Below are 20,802 nucleotides of genomic sequence, written 5' to 3'. Positions count from 1 at the left end.
GCTACAGACAGGAGTGAGACTTTGAACAGTAGATTGCTACTGTAGTAAAGTATGTATGACAACCACTGAGATAAGCAGGGGTTGGCAGCCGTTTTGTAATGTGTGTAGTTCTGTTTTCTAAGACACAACAAGTAGAGCTATTTTATCAGCTTCCTCTTAAAAAGCCCCTAAACAAAAACAATTTATAAAGGAAGAAACCCACAAAGACAGAGAGGACATTAAGAAACTTTTGGTATATAATGACTAAATATAATGCCTTTCACCCACAAAAACTGTGAGTTTTCACAGGACTTGAGGCACCAGGCTCCTTACAATATATCAGTGAGTCATAAGGCCCATTCAGAACTGACTGCAAGTCTTTACATAAACCTTTATCCTGGGCTGAAGAGATGGCTTGGCAGTTAAGTCACTTGCCTGCTAAGCCTAAGGACCCATGTTTGACTTTCCAGATCCCATGTAAGCCAGATGCACAAAGATGAGGCAAGCACAAGAGGCAGTGCAAGTGTCTGGAGTCCTACTTCAGTGGCTGAGGCCCTGGCATGCCAATTCTCTCTCTCTCTAAATAAAAAAATAATAATAATTTTAAAAACTCCTTTAACATCTCTGTGGTTTGATTTCAGTGGCTGAGGCCCTTGTGTGCCAATTCTCCCTCTCTTTATTTTTCTCTCTAAATTAAAAAAAATTTTTTTAAAAGATGAAGAAAAGAAACTGAGCACAAGATATACATTTGAGAACCAGATCATAGGGGTAAGAAGATACAGTAGCACTACCTAGCAAAACTGAGATGTTTTCCTGTGGAGAAAATGGCCTAGGAAAAAATACCTACAGGTAACATTTGTTAATCACCACGGAAACTCACGACCTACTGTAACTCTACTGAAAATCAAATTAGGAAAAAATACCAAGAAAATAACATGAATCACCAAGACAATTTTTAGAAACTTCCCATGAGAATCAACTATATGCTGTGTACTTGTAGGCCTTAAAGCTAGAATACCTGCATGATCAATATAAAGTTAAAAGATTACACGGTTCCTAAAAAAATAAATGGACTGACCATTAAAAAACTAACATTATCCAGACCTCAAAAAATACATGCCATCAGAAATTAGTAAAACTCTTCTTACCACTACTGTCCTTAAACATTTAATTTCATAAGTGACCAGCAAAACACTTATTTAAAATATTAAGCATGGAAACAGGAAAAAAACACAAAAACCCATATGGATAATAATCATGATTAGTAAAATTATAATTATAGTAAAATTATGAACATATATACTACCAAGCAATAAAAATCAAATTTTCATAATTAGTGAGACCCTACCTCGAAAACTCCCCCCCTCAAAAAATGACCAAAAAAATAAAAATAAAGAACCTTTCTTAAAAATAAATGAATAAATAAACAAATAAAATAAGCCAGGAATGGTGACACACACCTTTAATACCTGCACTCGGAGGAGGCAGAGACAGGAGGATTGCCATGAGTTCAAGGCCACTCTGAGACTACATAGTGAATTGCAAGTAATCCTGGGCTACAGTGAGACCATACTTTGAAAAACCAAAAGAGTACAAGGTAGACCTGGCCAGAAATGCTCAATATGCATTCAGGATGATCCTCCTCCTCCCAATCACTGTACCCTGCTGAGAAGCATTCCTCCTTGAAGAATTGCAAGATGGAGACTAGGGAGATGGTTCAGCAGTTACAGGTGCAGGTTTGCAAAGTCTGATAGCTTAGCCTGGGTTCAATTCCCCAGTACCTACATAGGGCCAGATGCTCAAAGTGGCACATTCCTCTGGAGTTTGTTTATAGCCTCAAGAGTCCCTAGCACATCCATAATCTGACTTCTAGACCTTGGAACCCTGACTTTACTTCTTTAGTAAACCAACAAATCATGACTTCCAATTTTCTACAGAAATGTATTCCATGAACTATGAGATGTACTTTCTACAAAGATCAATTTAAAAGAGATTAATGTACTATGAGGTAAGCAGGGACTTTCTGAAGGCACATTTCTTACAGCAACTGTATCATGAAAATTGAGCAATGTGGGATGGGGAGATGGCTCAGGCATTTAAAAAGGGTTAGAAAGATGGCTGAGTGGCTAAAGGCACTTGATTGCAAAGCCTGCTGTCCTGGGTTTGATTCCCTAGTGCTCACATGAAGCCACATGCACAAAGTGGCGCATGCATGGAGTTTGTTTGCAAGGGCAAGATGCCCTGGCACACCCATTCTCTCTCTCTCTGCTTACAAATAATTTTTTAAACTGGGCAATAAAGATACATCTTACTGAATATGGAAGGATTTCCAATTCCTACAATGCTCCATCTCCCAAAAAAATATCAAAATGGAAATGTTATTATATAACAGTTGTATATTCTGTCCACTCAGAAGGACCAAGAGTTCCACACCAGTACAAAATATATAGCAAAGCCCTGTCTCAAAAAGTCATGGTGGTGCACACCTTTAATCCCAGCACTCAGGAGGCAGAGCTCATAGGAGGCATGCCATGACTTCAAGGCCACCCTGGGACTACACAGTGAGTTCCAAGTCAGCCTGGGCAAGAACCTACCTCAAAAAAAAAAAAAAAAAAAAAAAAGGCATTTGGAGTGATGGGGATACAGCTCAGTTGATAAAAGTATTGTCTAGCACATACTAAGCCTTGGGTTCGACTTCCAGAGCCACATCAATCTGGCATGGTGATGCATGTATCTAATTCCAGAACTTAGGAGGAGGAGGCAGGGGCATCAGAAGCTCAAGGTCATCCTGTATTTAGTGAGTTGGAAGCCAGCCTGGGCTATATGAGACCCTATCTTAACAAGAAAGAAGTAATTTTAATTCCCCTATGAGTGTGTTCCAAGACAAGGTCAATGAACAATAGTTCATGTAATCCTTTCATTTCTGAAGATTCCTATAGCGATCATGTAGATTTTACAAGTATAAGCTGAATTTACTACTAGGTTTTGTTTTGTTTTTTTTGCTTTGTTTTTGTGACAAGGTCTTGCACTGTGGTCCAGGCTGGCCTCTTAACTCAATCCCCTTGCTTCACCTCCCAAGTGCTAGGCAGCACTACAGTTTTGCATGCTTCACCAACAGTCTTATAAGCAATTATCTAATTACTAATCAGTCACTCAAAAATTCAAATATTTTAATAGTGGCTTCCTTAAGATATATTAAATAGACCCTGCTAAAAGTGAAACTTTATGTTTCATTTTCAAAGAGTAGCTAATGCTACATTAAAAAGCTCTGAAAGATTCATGACAACTGTAAACTGGTATCACAGCTGACAGGGGATACATAAATCTTCATTTCCCGGTCTGAACTTTAAAAACAAATATGCGGGGGAGGGATGGAATTACCATGGTATATTTTTTTATAATCATGGAAATGTTAATAAAAACTTAAAAATTAAAAAAAAAATTTTTAAAAAACCAAATATGCATAAAGATTTCTAGACCATTGAATTCTAAAAAAAGAACTTAGAGAGTATTTCTTAAAAAAAATAAATAAATAACATGGTGAACTGAGGAGATGGTTTCGTCAGAATATAAAACCCAGTCATGCTGAACAATATCAAAAGTTCCTGGAAACTTTATTTCAAGCCAGTGATTACCTCAAAAGTGGGAGGAATTCAAAAGTTGGAGAACTTAGTAAGGGCTTAGGTTTTGCTGTAGTCTTATACTTTTAAAAGTCAAATAGGAAGCAAATGACTTCTGGAGTGAGGAGCTGATTCTGGAGGCACACTCCATGGTTCTAAGCAATCCCCTAGTCTTGAGACCTTGGTGAGCTACTTCCTCTCCCTGTGCTGTGCTGCCAGATCTATCAGCATGGATAATAAACACTGCTGTACAGGATTACATGAAGTGATTCTGTGAAGGGCTTTGAAGAACACACCTGGCACATGGGACATCACCACCATGTAAGGCTGCCAATAATGAAATCTGGCTGGGAGGCACTGGGAAAGGATGGCAGGAGGGAGAGGTGATGATCTGTCTTCTGCACTTATGTGTCAAACATAAATTCTTTTTTGTTTGTTTTTTGAGGTAGGGTCTCGCTCTAGCCCAAGCTGACCTGGAATTCACTATGTAGTTTGAGGGTGGTCTTGAACTCACATTGATCCTCCTACCTCTGCCTCCCCAGTGCTGGGATTAAAGATATGTGCCACCATATCCAGCAAATTCTACTTTTGAAACCAATGACTAATAGCCAGCGTCAGAAGTGAAAAAGCGGTATAAGTAAACAGTAAGCTTCAGATCTCTTTAGTTTTCAAAAACATGAGACAATACAAGCTTTGGAGTTTGATATTTATTTTTAGCAGGAAGAATATGCTAATGGTGATGACATCGTTAGAAGATACGCCCATGTCCAATATCTGCAACAGAAGCTCAACAGAAGTTAAAGAAACCATACCAAAAAGTTAAAGCAAAAATTGTAAAACATACTTACCCTTAATGCTATGGATAGTGAAACAAGTAACAATATGAAGATTTATAGTGAGATCAAAAAACTGGTAAGGATCAAATTCTAAAAATTTCCACCTTATCTTTTCCACGTTGAGTGGGCAATGCCTTCCAGGATGGAGGAGAGCGACATAACTGAGTGTGTCTGTGTGAGCAGAGGGGCATTCAGGGTGGAGCTCTCACCATGGCAAAGGCAAGCCACCTAAGCACCATTTGGGGCCAAAGAAGACTGCTGAACCAAGAACTAAATAATAAATAAAAGCCACGCATGGTGGCACATGCATTTAATCCCAGCACTTGGGAGGTAGAGGTAGGAGGATCACTGTGAGTTCAAGGTCACCCTGAGAATACATACTGAATTCCAGGTCAACCTGAGATACAGTGAGACCATACCTCAAAAAAAAAAAAAAAAAAAAACATAGCAAAAAAACAAACAAACAAAAAACCTAAGTAAAAGCAACTCAACAGAAGCAGTACTGTGATACACCTACACACTGACTATGAGCTGTCTGTAAGCAAAGAGACTCCAATCAAAAATTCTCTTACATACTAAAATAAGAAATTGGTGCAGCAGTAAACAATTTTAACAAGAACCAGCCAAATGAATGATTCTTTAAAATAAAACCACACCCAGCTCATATATCCTGGCAGTGGCTATTCTGCTCAAAGTATGAAGCTGCTCTTTTTATTACCTCCTGAGCCCCCAGACCTCCCATCTATAGTACCAGCCAGTACTTTTATAATGACTTTCTCCCTAGCAGAATGTCAGCCCTAAGAGGGTGGCATGTGAAAGGGTAACTTGAAAACTTAATGATAAACCTATAGGACTCCATGTACTCAGAACAGGAAATTAATAAATCCAAACACAATTTACTGCAGCTAACATCAGACTTCATTCTAATGGCTACTTTCTTCTTATCTTTGTGCATGAAGATAAAAGTTTAAGTTGATAAAATTCCTACCACTGTATAGATTTCACATGAATAATATTCAAGTGTAAGCAATTCTGCTAACTCCAAATGTCATGTCTGAGTTAACTTAAACAGGTTGCCTTGCCTCTCAAGTAGAGGGAAACCCATTGATTCAAGGAGAAACTTACCTGGGCCACTAACTTAAAAAGGTCCAAAAATCCAAGATGTGCCAGTACATTAAGATATATTAAAATTCCTATTCAAAATTAAATTAAATAAATATACACTGAAGAACAAAAAGGTTACGCACTTCCAATTTATGTTCTTTCTCTGCAAGGGCTTCCTTTTGACAACGAAGAAAATCTGCTAACATTCGAGTGAGTTGCTTTCTATCATCTATCTCTGCCGCCAATCTGCCATTATAATCTGCCAGCAACATACAAGCATCCTCTACCATTTTAGAAAGCCTTTCTCCAGATTCTTTATCTAAGAAAAGCACAGGAGAACAACATTATTACAAAACAAAAACAATGACTCTCACATCCTGCCTCCCCCAAAAGTTCTCAGTCCCATTTTCTTACCTGTTATTTTATCAAGCAGGGAGACTTCTTGGACTTCAACAGGCAAAGAAGCTATCCTCTGATGAACTGCTGCATCACCCGAGGCTGCATTTTCTAGATCCTGTAATGCTCTGACAAGGTCTAGAGTCTGAAAAATTATGCAACTTCAGAACCAGAATAAAACCTTAGGCCCAAGACATGACATTTCTTTCATATTCCTAACCTTATTTACTAGCCCTAGAGTTTCTAATACAAATACTTCAAAACTACTCTTTCCTCTTATGTATTAAGAAAAAGAAGCTGCTGGGCATGGTGGCACACACCTTTAATCCCAGCACTTGGGAGGCAGTGGTATTAGAATCGCCATGAGTTTGAGGAGGCCACCCTAAGACTACATAGTGAATACCAGGTCAGCCTGCGCTAGAGTGAAAACCAAAAAAAAAAAAAACCACCTATGCTCTATTACAAATGTTAATCGTAAATGAGACAAGGTGTCCTGGAGCAAAAAGGATATACGTTAATAACATATATATTAATACTACCCTCACTTTTGGTTAGATTAGCTTCTCTTTTCAGATGGTGGTGACCTCTAGGATGACTCAAAAGGCACCATAGTGCTGAGAAGAAGGGACAGAGGAATGCTCAGAACTGAAACATCTCTATCACACCTTCCAAGGCTTAGGGTCCACTAAGGAGGAGGTGGCAGAAAGAATTTAAGAGCCAAAGGAAGGGTAGGACTCCTTACAAGGCACTCTTTCCAGACACAAAATGGCCTGAATATCCATGACCTTACTATGCCTGGCACTACATACACAAGACCAGTATAATAGGAGGAAAAGATGATAACATCAAAGTAAAAGAGAGGCTAATTGAGAGGGGGAAGGGATATGATGGAGAATGGAGGAGTTATGAAGGGGAAGTAGGTGTGTGTGGAGGGATTATCATGGTTTATTGTCTATAATTATGAAGTTGTCAATAATAAAAAAATTAACCAAAAAAGAATTTAGGTCACAAGTTTGACCTAGAGAGTTAAAAGCTTTTTTGTTTTATTTTGTTTTTATTGTGGAAGTTTATTTAAAAACACTCAGGCCAGGCATGGTAGCGCACACCTTTAACCCCAGCACCTGGGAGGCAAAGGTAGAATTGCCAGGAGTTTGAGGACACCCTGAGACTACACAGTGAATTCCAGGTCAGCTTAGGCTATAGCAAGAGCCTACCTTGAAAAAAGAAAAATATAAATGAACACTCTTGGGCTGGAGACATGGCTTAGCAGTTAAGGCACTTGCCTAAGAACTCATTTTCAAAACTCCAGGTCCCATGTAAGCTAGATGCACAGTGACGCAAAAGCACAACGTTGCACATGCACACAAGGGGGCACACGAATCTGCAGTTCATTTGCAGCAGCTGAAGGCACTGGCACATCTCTTCTCTCTTTCAAATAAGTTAAGTTTTTTTAAACAATTATGTTTTGATTATTGGGATTGAAGTTGTACAATAGATAACTATTGTTTCTTTGTTATTATTTTATTTTTACTTATTTATTTATTTGAGAGAGAGAGGGAGGGAAGAAGAAGAATGAGTGGGCCTCTAGCTGCTGCAAACAAACTTGAGATGCATGTGCCATCATATGCATTTGGCTTACGTGGGATCTGGGGAATCAAACCTGGGTCTTTAGGTTTCAGAGGCAAGTGCCTTAACCACTAACCCATCTCTCCAGCCCCATTTTTTTTACATAGTCATTATCTTATCACTGCTGGTTATATTATTCTAATATCACTAAACAGATACTTTTTACATACTAAATTGATACTAAGGAAAGAGGGATACAAACCACCATCCACTACAATATGGCAGAGTCAGATTCTATTATTTCTAAATGCTGGAATTAAAGCATGAACAGAGTAGTTTTGGAATATGTTCAAATATCCCACTTTAAACTATGTTATGGTTTATTAAAACTAAAATATTCATCTACCTGTTAGCTAATGTCAATGTATTGCTTAGTCAGAAATACAACTGTACTTTATCAATGGAATACTCAGTTGTACTATTTCATACAACTATAATTAGGAGGAAAGACAACTGGAATATTTTCATAATGCTGTTATCATAACAACTACAATCAGAAGGAAAAGACAATTCTTTGCTGTGATATCACTGTATATAATTTAAGGTATCCCAAAGAAAACTAGTTCTTGGGCTGGAGAGATGGCTTAGCGGTTAAGCGCTTGCCTGTGAAGCCTAAGGACCCCGGTTCGAGGCTTGGTTCCTCAGGTCCCACGTTAGCCAGATGCACAAGGAGGCGCACGCATCTGGAGTTCGTTTGCAGTGGCTGGAAGCCCTGGCGCACCCATCCTCTTTCCCTCCCTCTATCTGTCTTTCTCCCTGTGTCTGTCACTCTCAAATAAATAAATAATGAACAAAAAAATATTTAAAAAAAAAGAAAACTAGTTCTTTTCATTAGTTACCAAACCATCCTACCATTTACATTTGTCTCTTTTAAATTAATTAAATTTAATAAGTTATTATTAAAATAATAAAATTTAAATTACTTTTTAAAATATTTTTATTGACTTATTTGCGAGACAGAAAGAGAATGGACATGCCACGGACTCTAGCCACTGCAAGCAAACTCCAGATGCATGCACCACCTTGTGCATCTGGATTTTTACGTGGGTGCCGGGAAATCAAACTTTGGTTGTTAGGTTTTACAGGCAAGTGTCTTAACTGCTGAGTTACCTCTCTAGCTCTAATCTACTTATCTGTGTGTGTATGTATGTGTGCACATGCCATGGTGCATTTGTAGAGCTCAGTGGACAACTTTGAGATGTCTGTGCTCTACCTTGAGATAGGATCTCTTGCTGTTGTAGATCTGCCAGACAGCAGCCACAGTCAGACTAACTGGCCAAGTGAGCTTCAGATTCTCCCTCCTGGCTCCACCTTCCATTGTGGTAGCACTTTGGATCACTCTGGTAGCCTTGGTGCTAGGTAATTCAACAAACCCTAGCTAGCAGGCTTTGTAAGGAAGCACCTCTAGCCACTGAGGCATCTCCTCAGCTCCTGGGTATGTGTTTGTTGTTTTCAGTTTTCAAGATTAGATCTAGAGACACCAGAAATTATGTGCTCTATAAACATAGGATATTATTAAATTCTTTGCATACAGCAGATGGCACTTAGCTGGGTGTGGAGACAGGCACCTATTGTAATTCCAACTACTCAGGAGGCTAAAGCATTATTGTCTGAGCCCACAAATTCAGAATCAGCTTGAGCATTAAGACCCCATCTTTTTTTTTTTTTTTTTTTTTTTTAGTGTTTTTATTTATTTATTTAAGAGAGAGAATGGGAGCACCAGGGCCTCCAGCCTCTGTGAATGAATTCCAGACGCATGTGTCACCTTGCGCATCTGTCTTATGGGTCCTGGGGAATCAAACCTGGGTCCTTTGGCTTTGCAAGCAAGCACCTTAACTGTTTAAGCCATCTCTCCAGACCCCCATCATTTTTTTAAGTTAAAAAAAATTGTTGGGCTGAGATGCTTCAATGGATAAGTGTGCTTTCTGCACAAAAATGAGGGCCCTGAGACTACCCAAGTTCAAATCTTCAGATCACTTGCAAAATAGCTGAGCATTGTTTCATGTGCTTTTACCCACGATTGCACAGGGGAGCAGAAACATGAGAATCTTTGCGGCACTGAGATCTCAGGAATCAGTAAAAGGAGACTCCAGCTGAGAAAAAGACCAGAATCAAAAGCGACAAGACTAGGACACCTGACATTGCACTCCAGCCACCACAGGCAAGCAACTCACACCACAGACTAGCAGGTGGGGAGTGGAGTAAAGACATATATATGTATATCCACATATACACACATACACGTGCGCACACACACACATACACATGCAGACATAAACAAAAATAATTTCATTAAGCTATTCTTATTTTAAAAGGATATAAGAGGCATACACCTATAATCCCAGAATTTGGGAGATTGAGTTATGATACAGGATTGTGAAGCTGAGGCCAGACTAGCCTACATATCAAGATCCTACATAAAAACTAGAAAATAAGGACAAAGGTCTCACTGAGATCTATCACAAAGGGACTGATCAAATGTATTAAAAATGAGTTAACCTGGCCATATGTACTGGAACATGCCTTAATCCAGCACTTGGGAGGTTGAGATAAGAGGATCATTTTGAGTCCCAAGCCAACCTGAGACTATACAGTGAACTACAGGTCAGTTAAGCTGATCAGAGGGCAAGGGATGGACCTCAGTGGAAAAGCACTTGTCTAGCATGTACAAGGATTTGGGTTTAGTTCTCAGTACTACAAAAAAAACTATAAATATGTAAATTTGAGCCAGCAAATATTTGCTAGCCAGAAAATAAAGAGATGCATGTAGCTTCTTGTACCCAGACACCAAAGCTAACAAAACTAGGTAGTCACACCAAGTAAAAACAATGTAATTTTCTTAACAGAAGATAACTTTTACCTGAGGTGGCTCACTTGGGGATCCCAGAGAAGAACAATTTTCATTCTCATCCACTTTTATCTGTTCATAAGTTCGCTTCCTTGCCTTCTTATCACCATCTGATTTAAAAGATCATTAAAGTTTTAAGTGAAAGCACACACCAAATGAAATATCACAAGGTCACAATTTTAGACTTACATAGAGCTTGCCTGAGTTGTTCTAAAACGTCATTTTCATAAACAGATCTTTCTTCCCAAATAGACAGCACTCTTCCAAGGTGCTTCTTACAGCTTTCATCGGTTTCACTAAAGTTACAAAATTAAATAAAATAAGTACTAAAGGCAAAAATGCATAGTGCTACTGAAAATGTAATGGTGATTTTAAATATAATCATATATTCATTGTAAGAAACTTCCCAAATGTTTACTGAGCCTCAGTGTGGTCAGCAGTTCAAGGATGATGTGATCAAGACATAGTTTCCCTGGAAAGGCTTATCCACACAATAGTAAATTGAAAAATTACAAAAAACTTGTGAAAGTTCTAGGACCAGCTACTCAGGGGTTTACAAAGATGCTCCTAATCTACAAAGAGATGAAGGGACACTTTTATGAGTGACTTCAATTTATGCAACAAGTATCTGTTGATCAAAGTATTGCCCTTGATGTGGAGAGTAAGTGGAGCCTTGTGGTAACTTATTTGTAAGTGCTACAAAACAAATCAAGGTAGACAGCAGAAAATGATCTAGAGAGAACAGGAAGACTACCTGAGGAGTTGACAGTCAATGGCTAATAACAAATGGAAAAGACATGACATACAAAAAAGAGAGATGATTTCCAACCATTTTTGAACACTGCCACTGTACTCTGTTCCACTAAGTACCATCTGTCTGAATCTCACTCACCTCCCACCTTTACTCTTTTATTTTACAAAGCACTCAACCAATGTTAAATCAGATCAAATTGTTCTTAGCCCTCCAAAGGCACTAAAGTGATCACAATAAGAATAAAATTGAAGTCCCTGGCCTGGGCCACAAGGCCCACAGGCCCTGCTCCCAGGCTATCATTAACACTTTTAACATTCTCCCTTGTACAATTTCCTTGCTGACGCTCAAACATGCTCAGCACTTAACTGTTTATGTCCTGTGTTCTCTATACCTAGAATCCTTCCTCCTAAATAATGGCTCACATCATCCTTTCTTTTAGTTGCTGCTTAAATGCTACCTCTCCCAAGATTTCTTCATCTCTTCATAGAAATGATCATCCCCATACCCTGGTATTTTTTCCTCTGCTTCATGCAGCTTCAGGGCTTGTCAACTGACACTGTAACATATATCTACTTATCTACCTAGTTATCACCACTATTGATAGTGTGAACTGTAAGCTCCAGCTCACAAAAACACTGCCATCTTCAGCACTGTGTCCTGTGGACCTAGCACATACTAAAATCAATATTTTACTGAATTCTAAAGAGGAACATATATAAAATAAAAACCTACGGTAAGAGGAACTTAGAAAAGGTTCCATTAGTATTGAAGACTATAAGAGAAATGAGACAGAAGTCTGGAGAGGTATGCAGCTGCTCCAGGACAGAACACCTTAAATCTTGCACAGCACATTAGACTTAATCTCAAAGACAGGGCTACAGCCTCCCAAGAGAATTACACCATTCTAGAGGTTATTCTAGAGGTATTATGGTAACTAAAAGGAAAATAAAGTACCAGAGAAAATGTGTGGTACATGGATGTGGAGAGAGAGAGAAGGAAGTATGGAAGATGACACAGACTCTGGCATCAGGACAGATGGAGTTGTCATTCACTGAGAGAAATGAGACGTGAAAGAGGTACAAGTGTGGTAAATTCAAAATCAAACAGTGAACTTAAGATACTTAAATCACACAAAATAGAAAGCAACTGGACATACAGTTCTGAAACACAGAAAACAATCTGGATTGGAGAGTAAAATTTTACATGAGGATATGGACATGAGCAAAACCCAGTGTAACATGTACATTCACCAAGAAGACAAAAGAGGAGCATGGCTAGACGTGGTGGCACATGCCTTTAATCCCAGCACTTGGGAAGCAGAGTTAGGAGGATCGCCATGAGTTCAAGACCACCCTGAGACTCCACAGTGAAGCCTGGACTACAGAGAGACCCTACCTAGGGGGAAAAAAAAAGGAACATGGCCCAGAACACAGAGAACTTCACTCTAAGAAATGCATGCAAAGCCTGGTGGCCTGGATTTGACTCCCTAGTACCCACATAAAGCCACATACACAAAGTGGTGCATGTGTCTCTCTCCCGGTCTGCAAATAGATTTTTTAAAAAATGCTGCATATAAAAATGGGTTAGAGAACAACCTAAACTGAAGAGTTAAGAATACATTTAGGTATAGCAGCAGCACTTGACACTGTAGCTTTTAATGTGTCAATTGACAAAATGCACAGGGCATCCAGTGAGCAGATTTTCATTCTTCTAGCTATCAGTGCACATTATCACTATGTAATACTGCTCTAGTTTAGACTGATTTAGTGGTCTATTCCAGTGATGTCTGCCCAGCAATCAAACATACAGCAGCAGCACCCAACTTTTGAAAATAATTGTTTAAAGGAGCATAAGCCAGATAGCTTTCCACATTGAAAATTACCTACAGAAAAAGTTTGCAACAAGCATATGATTATTTTAAATATTCTCTATTTCTAAACCATTTAAAAACATTAAGAAAAAAATTAGTAAGTACATTATAAATGATACAGGGATAAGTGTACTGAGTGTATTTGTTGGTTGATAGTTTTAACCAAATTATCATTCACTACACCCTGATTCACTCTCAGTGAAGATTTCCTTCCAATACAGCAGTTACTTTTGGTCTCTTAAAGGAAAGTTGTACTTAAGTACTCCAACAAACACACATCTTAGTAGTTAACAGTTGAAATCTTCACAGAAAGCAAAACTAGTACATTTCAAATGCCCATTAAGAGTAAGTCTTTTCAAGTGAAATCTTCAAAGAAACATTATTCCCTGTTTTTTATTTTAATGGGTTTTGGCAAATTTTAGTAAAATTTGTACATCTGAAACATTTGCTAACACACAAGAAATGATCATACCTTGAAACATGCTTAAAAGCCTCTACTATAACTGGTGCAAAATCTTTTGTAAACTCTGGCCCCTTTCTTTTGCTGTTTTGAATGACGTCATTGGCCAGGTAGAGGAAAGTAAGCTTCCTGTTGGGTTTGGCTAAAAGTAAAAGAGGGGGAAAAGTTAAGCCATTTAATATAGCCTCATTAAAATTAAAACATTCCTGATAACTAAGTTAGGCAGTTTGAGAACTACATAAGCCCACAAAATTTATTTTCACCTCAAGCTTCTCATTCTGCTGTCAAACTCACGAAGTCAGCCAGTGCTAACGTCACGAGAACGCATGTGTGCTCCTTGCTTCTAAGCATGTTCATGGGAGGGAAAAAAAGAAGAACTTAAGAGGTTCAGGTAGGAGAGTGACAGATCTCACCATCTTCTTGTGGGTTTACTATGGTACCCATACCACACACATCCCTTATTTGTGGTCTTATCACCATTCCCAAAGAACAACATTAATATGCACTATGATCATCATGTCTATAGAAATACATCTTGGCTAGAGCAACACCCTAGCTTTAAAAAAAAAAAAAAGCAAGCCAGGCATGGTGGTGCACGCCTCTAATCCCAGCACATGGGAGGGAGAGGTAGAAGAATCACTGGGTGTTCGAGGCCACCCTAAGACTACATGGTAAATTCCAGGTTAGCCTAAGCTAGAGTGAGACCGTACCTTGAACACCTCCACCCCAAAGGGACTTTTATCATGTATTAATCTCCATTAAAACTAAATATATTGGGCTGGAGAGATGGCTTACCGGTTAAGCGCTTGCCTGTGAAGCCTAAGGACCCTGGTTCGAGGCTCGGTTCCCCAGGTCCCACGTTAGCCAGATGCACAAGGGGGCGCACGTGTCTGGAGTTCGTTTGCAGAGGCTGGAAGCCCTGGCGCACCCATTCTCTCTCTCTCCCTCTCTCTGTCTTTCTCTCTGTGTCTGTTGTTCTCAAATAAATAAAAATTTAAAAAAAAACTAAATATAGCTATTTAAAGATGGTGATGGGTAATGTTATTAAGATGGCATCCTAAATTCTAATTTGAACTTAGGGGTTTTTGTTGTTTGTTTGCAGAGAGAGAAAAACAGACAGAATGGGTTTGCCTGGGCTGCCAGCTGCTGCAAACGAACTCCAGATGCATGTGCCACTTTGTGCATATGGCTTTATGTGGGTACTGGATAATAGAACCTTGAGTCATTAAGCTTTCCAGGAAAGCACCTTAACCACTGAACCATCTCCTCAGCCCCAGAACAATGCAAATGTTCCCTTCTTTTTTAAAATATTTAGTTTACATGCACAAGAATTAAGTCCAAATGGATTAAAGACCTTAATATCAGATCTGAAACTGCTAGAGGAAAAAGTAGGGGAAACCATTCAACATATTGGTCTTGGCAAAGACTTTCTGAATACAACCCCAATTGCTCAGGCAATAAAACCACAGATTAATCACTGGGACCTCATGAAATTACAAAGATTTTGCACTGCAAAGGACACAGTGAAAACAGCAAAGAGACAACCTACAGAATGGGAAAAAATCTTCACCAGCTATATATCTGATAGAGGATTAATATCTAGGAAATACAAAGACTCAAAAAGTTAAATAATAAGGAATCAAACAAGCCAATCAAAAAATGGTGAGAATGGAATTTCAAAGGGGAAAGTGTGGGGGTGGGGAGGGTGGAAATTACCATGGGATTTTTTTTTTTTTTTTTTTTGGTTTTTCGAGGTAGGGTCTCACTCTGGTACAGGCTGACCTGGAATTAACTATGTAGTCTCAGGGTGGCCTCAAACTCTTGGTGATCCTCCTACCTCTGCCTCCCAAGTGCTGGGATTAAAGGCGTGCGCCACCACGCCCGGCACCATGGGATTTTTTTTTATAATCATGGAAAATGTTAATAAAAATTTAAAATAAAATTTTAAAAAAATGGGCTATGGAGCTAAATAGAGCATTCTCAAAGGAAGAAACAAATGGCATACAAGCATCTAAAAAAATGTTCTACGTCACTAGTCATCAGGGAAATGCAGATTAAAACTACATTGAGATTTCATCTCACTCCTGTCAGATTGGCCACCATCATGAAAACAAATGATCATAAATGTTGGTGGGGATGTGGAAAAAGAGGAACCCTTCTACACTGCTGGTGGCAACGCAATCTGGTCCAGCCATTGTGGAAATCAGTGTGGAGGTTCCTAAAACAACTAAAGATTGTTCTACCATATGACCCAGCTATAGCACTCCTAGGCATATATCCAAAGGACTCATCTCATTTCCTTAGAAGTACGTGCTCAACCATGTTTATTGCTGCTCAATTTATAATAGCTGGGAAATGGAACCAGCCTAGATGTCCCTCAACAGATGAGTGGATAATGAAGATGTGGCACATTTATACAATGGAGTTCTACTCAGCGGTAAAGAAAAATGAAGTTATGAAATTTGCAGAAAAATGGATGGACCTGGAAAGGATTATACCAAGTGAGGTAACCCAGGCCCAGAAAGCCAAGCGCCACATGTTCTCTCTCATATGTGGATCCTAGCTACAGATGACTGGGCTTCTGCGTGAGAAGGAAAATACTTAGTAGCAGAGGCCAGTAAGTTAAAAAGGAGACATAAAGGGAAGAGAAAGGAAGGGAGGAGGGTATTTAATAGGTTGGTATTGTATATATGTAAGTACAATGATTGAGATGGGGAGGTAATATGATGGAGAATGGAATTCCAAAGGAGAAAGTGGGGGGGGGGGAATTAACATGGGATATTTTTTATAATCATGGAAAATGCTAATAAAAATTTTAAAAAAATAAGAGAAAAAATCACTAATGAAAAAGAAAAAAGATATTTAGTTTATTTGAGAGAGAGAAAAAGTAGATAGAGAGGGCAGGAGGGATGGTTTAGTGGTTAAAGGCACTTGCCTACGATACCTAAAGACCCAGGTTTGATTCCCCGGTACCCACATAAGCCAGATGTACAAGTGGTGCATGTGTCTGGAGATCGTTTGCAGTGGCTAGAAGCTCTGGTGTGCCCATTCTTTCTCTCTCCCTCTTTCTTTGTTAAATAAATAAATTAGTCTTTAGGTATCGCAGGCAAGTGCCTTAACCACTAAGCCATCCCTCCAGCCCCTAGGGTTGTTTGGATGATACATGTTGACTCAAAATCATTATGCTATGGTAAAACAGCAAAATACAAAATGTAAACATTTGAAAGACCTATCATCTCAGTCATTTATACTTTGCTTCTGCAATATCTGCCATGCTAACTAAATACATCAGGGAGACCATATGGTCAAAGATTATGTGTTTTTCTCTTTATATTACATGACCTTAAATAACTGAATTTAGGGGCTGAGAAGACGGCTCAGTAGTTAAAAGCACTTGACTACAAAGCCTGTCAGCCCAGGTTTGGTTCCTCAGCGGCCACATAAAGCTAGATGCACAAAGTGGCACATCTGTCTGCTGTTTTACTGCAAGTGGTAAGAGATGCTGGCATGGCCATACAAATAAACAAACAGGTTTTTTGTGTGTTTTTTTAATATATTTTTTTTAGTATTTATTTATTTATTTATTTGAGAGCAACAGACACAGAGAGAAAGACAGAAGGAGAGAGAGAGAATGGGCGCGCCAGGGCTTCCAGCCTCTGCAAACGAACTCCAGACGCGTGCGCCCCCTTGTGCATCTGGCTAACGTGGGACCTGGGGAACTGAGCCTCGAACGGAGGTCCATAGGCTTCACAGGTGAGCGCTTAACCTCTAAGCCATCTCTCCAGCCCTTGTGTGTTTTTTTTTAAGGAACTGAGCCAGGCATGGGGGAATATCCAGCACCCTACCTTCTAAACCGAGTAACAACTGTGGATCACATTACTTTTTTGTTGGTTGGGGGAGATAGAGGCAGGATCTCGCTATAGCTCAGTCTGACCTGGAATTCACTATGTAGTCTCAGGATGGCCTCGAACTCATGGCGATCCTCCTACCTCTGCCCCCGAATGCTGGGATGAAAGATGTGTGCTACCACACCCAGCTTCAGTGTTTTTTTGTTTGTTTTGTTTTTCAAGGAAGGATCTTGCTCTGGCCCAGGCTGACCTGGGATTCACTATGTGGTCTCAGGGTGGCTTATCTGTGCTACAATGCTGGGATTAAAGGCGTGTCCCACCACGCCTAGCCAGTGGGTTGTTTTTTGTTTTAGAGCAAGAGTGAAAGGGGCAGAGAGAGAAAGAATTACCACACCAAGGCCTCCAGCCATGGTAATCGAACTCCAGATGTGTGCGCCACCTAGTGTGCATGTGTGACCTTGTGCACTTGCATCACCTTATACACCTGGCTTACATGAGATCTAGAGTCTCGAACATGAGTCCTTAGGCTTGGCAGGCAAATGCCTTAGCTGCTAAACTATCTCTCCAGCCCCACAGTACATCTTACTGGCTGCTGTGTTAGGTAGCACAGAGGTATTAAACATAACTTAAACAAGGTTCATACATATGTAGGCTGAAGTTGTGGCTCAGAAAGAGAACTTGAGCATGTGTGATTCAAACCACAGCAGTGAAAGAAAATTATAAACAGAAGGAAAATTTAATGTTGGACATAATCTTTAATACTAACTACTTTCAAAGTACAGTTGTACTAGAATTAAATATGAGGCAGTCTGTGAAGCACAGTGACACCAAGAAGTACTACACTATGAAATCTATAGAGCCATAGGTATGAGCTCAAAGTCAATTTCTTATAATCTAAGAAGCTGAATGCATATTTGAACGTTTTCCAGTTGTGACTAGAATTACTGAACTTCCACTGTGTGTTACATACTACTCTATACAATTCTTATGTATAAAAACTCATATAGTCAGGGCTAGAGAGATGGCTTAGTGGTTAAGGCATTTGCCTGCAAAGCCAAAGGATCCCAGTTCGATTCTCCAGGACCCACATAAGCCAGATGCACAAGGGGGCACATGCATGTGGAGTTTGCAGTGACTAGAGGCCCTGGTATGCCCATTCTCTCCCCCCACATTCTCTCTCTCTCTGCCTCTCACTCAAATAAATAAATAAATAAATAAATAAATAAATAGAATATTTTTTTTAAAAACTTAAAAAAAAAAAAAACTCATAGTCAGAGAAAGGTAGCCAGGCATGGTGGCGCACACCTTTAATCTCAGCACCCAAGAGGCAGAGATAGGAGGATCTCCGTGAGTTCGAGGCCACCCTGAGACTCCATAGTGAATACCAGATCAGCCTGGGCTAGAATGAGACCCCACCTCGAAAAACAAAAAAAGGAAAAAAAAGAGGGAAAAAAAAAGGTAAGGAACCAGTATTATCCCCACTTGACCAGTGAGCACAGAACAAAATATCAAAAAGGTTATTTAGGGCTGGAGAGATGGCTCAGTGGTTAAGGCACTTGCCTGCGAAGCCTAAGGACTCATGTTCGACTCTCCAGATCACATGTAAGTCAGATGCACAGGGTGACATGCACAAGGTCACACATACACACTAGGTGGCACATGCATCTGAAGTTTGATTACAGGGGCTAGAGGCCCTGGCATACCAATTCCCCTCTCCTCCTTCTACCCCCCTCCAAAAAAATAAATAAAGGGTCAGTATGTTGGGCTTGCCTCAAAATAGAAGTTATTTGCCCACAGTGAAAGAACCTAGGTTTGATTCCCCAGGACCCATGTAAGCCAGATGCACAAGGTGGCTCATGTGTCTGGTGTTCATTTGCAGTGTCTGAAGGCCCTGGCAAATCCATTCTCTCTTTCTCTCTCTCTCAAGTAAATAAATAAACAAATAATAAATAAATAAATTTTTAAAGTGATAGATAAAAGACATAACCTTTTGAGAAAAAAAAAGCAACTTGAATGTTTTAGAATGATGGCAGCATGGTTCACAACAGCTGAAAAGCAGAATCACCCTGTGTGTTCACTGAGGATAAATAGGTAGTAGGCAGCATAAACAGCCTTCAGCCTGAAAAGGGGAATCTGACAAGGGCTACAACATGGATGAATCTTGAAGACATCATGTCAAGTGAAAAAATTCAGTCATGAAAAGACCACTACTACTTGGCTTTACTTATGAGATATACCCTGAGCAGTCAAATGCATGCAGACAGAATATAGAAGGTGTGTGTTACAGGGAAGATTTGTCTAATTTAAATTGAAGAGTAAATGCTTCATTAGTAGAGTTTCAGTTCTGCAAGATGAAGAGTTCTGAAAGGCCTGCCTAGTATGCATGAGGCACTGATTCAATCATCAGTACCAAGGGTGGGGGTCCTGAAAATTAGTTGCACAAGGTAAATAATTTTACTGTATTATTGCAGAATAATAACTAGGCCAGTTATTTTAAAAATATTTTTACTGGGCTGGAGAGATGGCTTAGCGGTTAAATGCTTGCCTGTGAAGCCTAAGGACCCCGGTTCGAGGCTCAGTTCCCCAGGTCCCACGTTAGCCAGATGCACAAGGGGGCGCACGCATCTGGAGTTCGTTTGCAGAGGCTGGAAGCCCTGGCACGCCCATTCTCTCTCTCTCCCTCTATCTGTCCTTCTCTCTGTGTCTGTCACTCTCAAATGAATAAATAAATAAAATAATTTAAAAAAAAAAAAAAAAAGAAAATATTTTTACTAAGGCCAGGCATAGGAGGTGGGGGCACAAACCTTTAACCTACCACTTGGGAGGCAGAGGTAGGAGAATTGCTGTGAGTTCAAGGCTACCTTGAGACTACATAGTGAATTCCAGGTCAGCCTGGGCTAGAGCAAGACAGTACTTCAAAAAACCAAAATAAATAAAAATAAACTTTGAAGGCAAGCCCCTTAACTGCTGAGCCATCTCTCTAGCTTGGAAGGTCTTTTTTAAAATTCATAACTTATTAATTTCCCATTGCCTCTATAATAATGTACCCTAAAGTAAAAATTTACAAGATTACAAAGTGAGGGCACAAAGATCTAACTCAGTTGGTAGAGTATCTAACATGCATGAAGTCCTAAATTCAAACCCCAGTACCATAAAAACCAGGCACGGTATAATGCATGCTTGTAATCCCACCACTGGGGAGGTGGAGGCTGGAAAATCAGAAGTTCACGGTCACTTGTGACTACAGAGTGAGTTTGAGGCCAGCATGGACTACATGAGGTCCTATCTTACAACAAAATCCTCTGTTTGGCATCAATAGATCTGACCTAGACAATTACTGTGTTTCTATCATAAGGTACTACTTTTGTCTATCCCACTTCCTGAAGTGCCTCTTTTCCGGGCTCTTCATATTAAAACACACACACATACTCATATACAATGCACATGGACAAAGACACCCC

General features: G+C 39.6%; 1 protein-coding gene across 1 annotated transcript in view; it reads right to left on the bottom strand.

The window, feature by feature from the left end:
- The window catches only part of Rprd1a (regulation of nuclear pre-mRNA domain containing 1A), an 80,113-nt gene that overhangs the window by 40,391 nt on the left and 18,920 nt on the right, over positions 1 to 20,802 (bottom strand). The window contains exons 2-6 of the mRNA XM_004666778.2: positions 13,506 to 13,635; positions 10,599 to 10,705; positions 10,422 to 10,519; positions 5,954 to 6,080; positions 5,683 to 5,858 (exon numbers count right to left, since the gene is read on the bottom strand). Coding sequence (XP_004666835.1) covers positions 5,683 to 5,858; positions 5,954 to 6,080; positions 10,422 to 10,519; positions 10,599 to 10,705; positions 13,506 to 13,635 — 638 coding nt within the window. The remainder of the gene's footprint in view (positions 1 to 5,682; positions 5,859 to 5,953; positions 6,081 to 10,421; positions 10,520 to 10,598; positions 10,706 to 13,505; positions 13,636 to 20,802) is intronic.

Source organism: Jaculus jaculus, chromosome 15 (assembly GCF_020740685.1).
Source record: "Jaculus jaculus isolate mJacJac1 chromosome 15, mJacJac1.mat.Y.cur, whole genome shotgun sequence".
Classification (NCBI taxonomy): Eukaryota; Metazoa; Chordata; class Mammalia; order Rodentia; family Dipodidae; genus Jaculus; species Jaculus jaculus.
The sequence above is the reverse complement of the archived record's forward strand: the minus strand, read 5'-3'. Positions and strand labels throughout refer to the sequence as shown.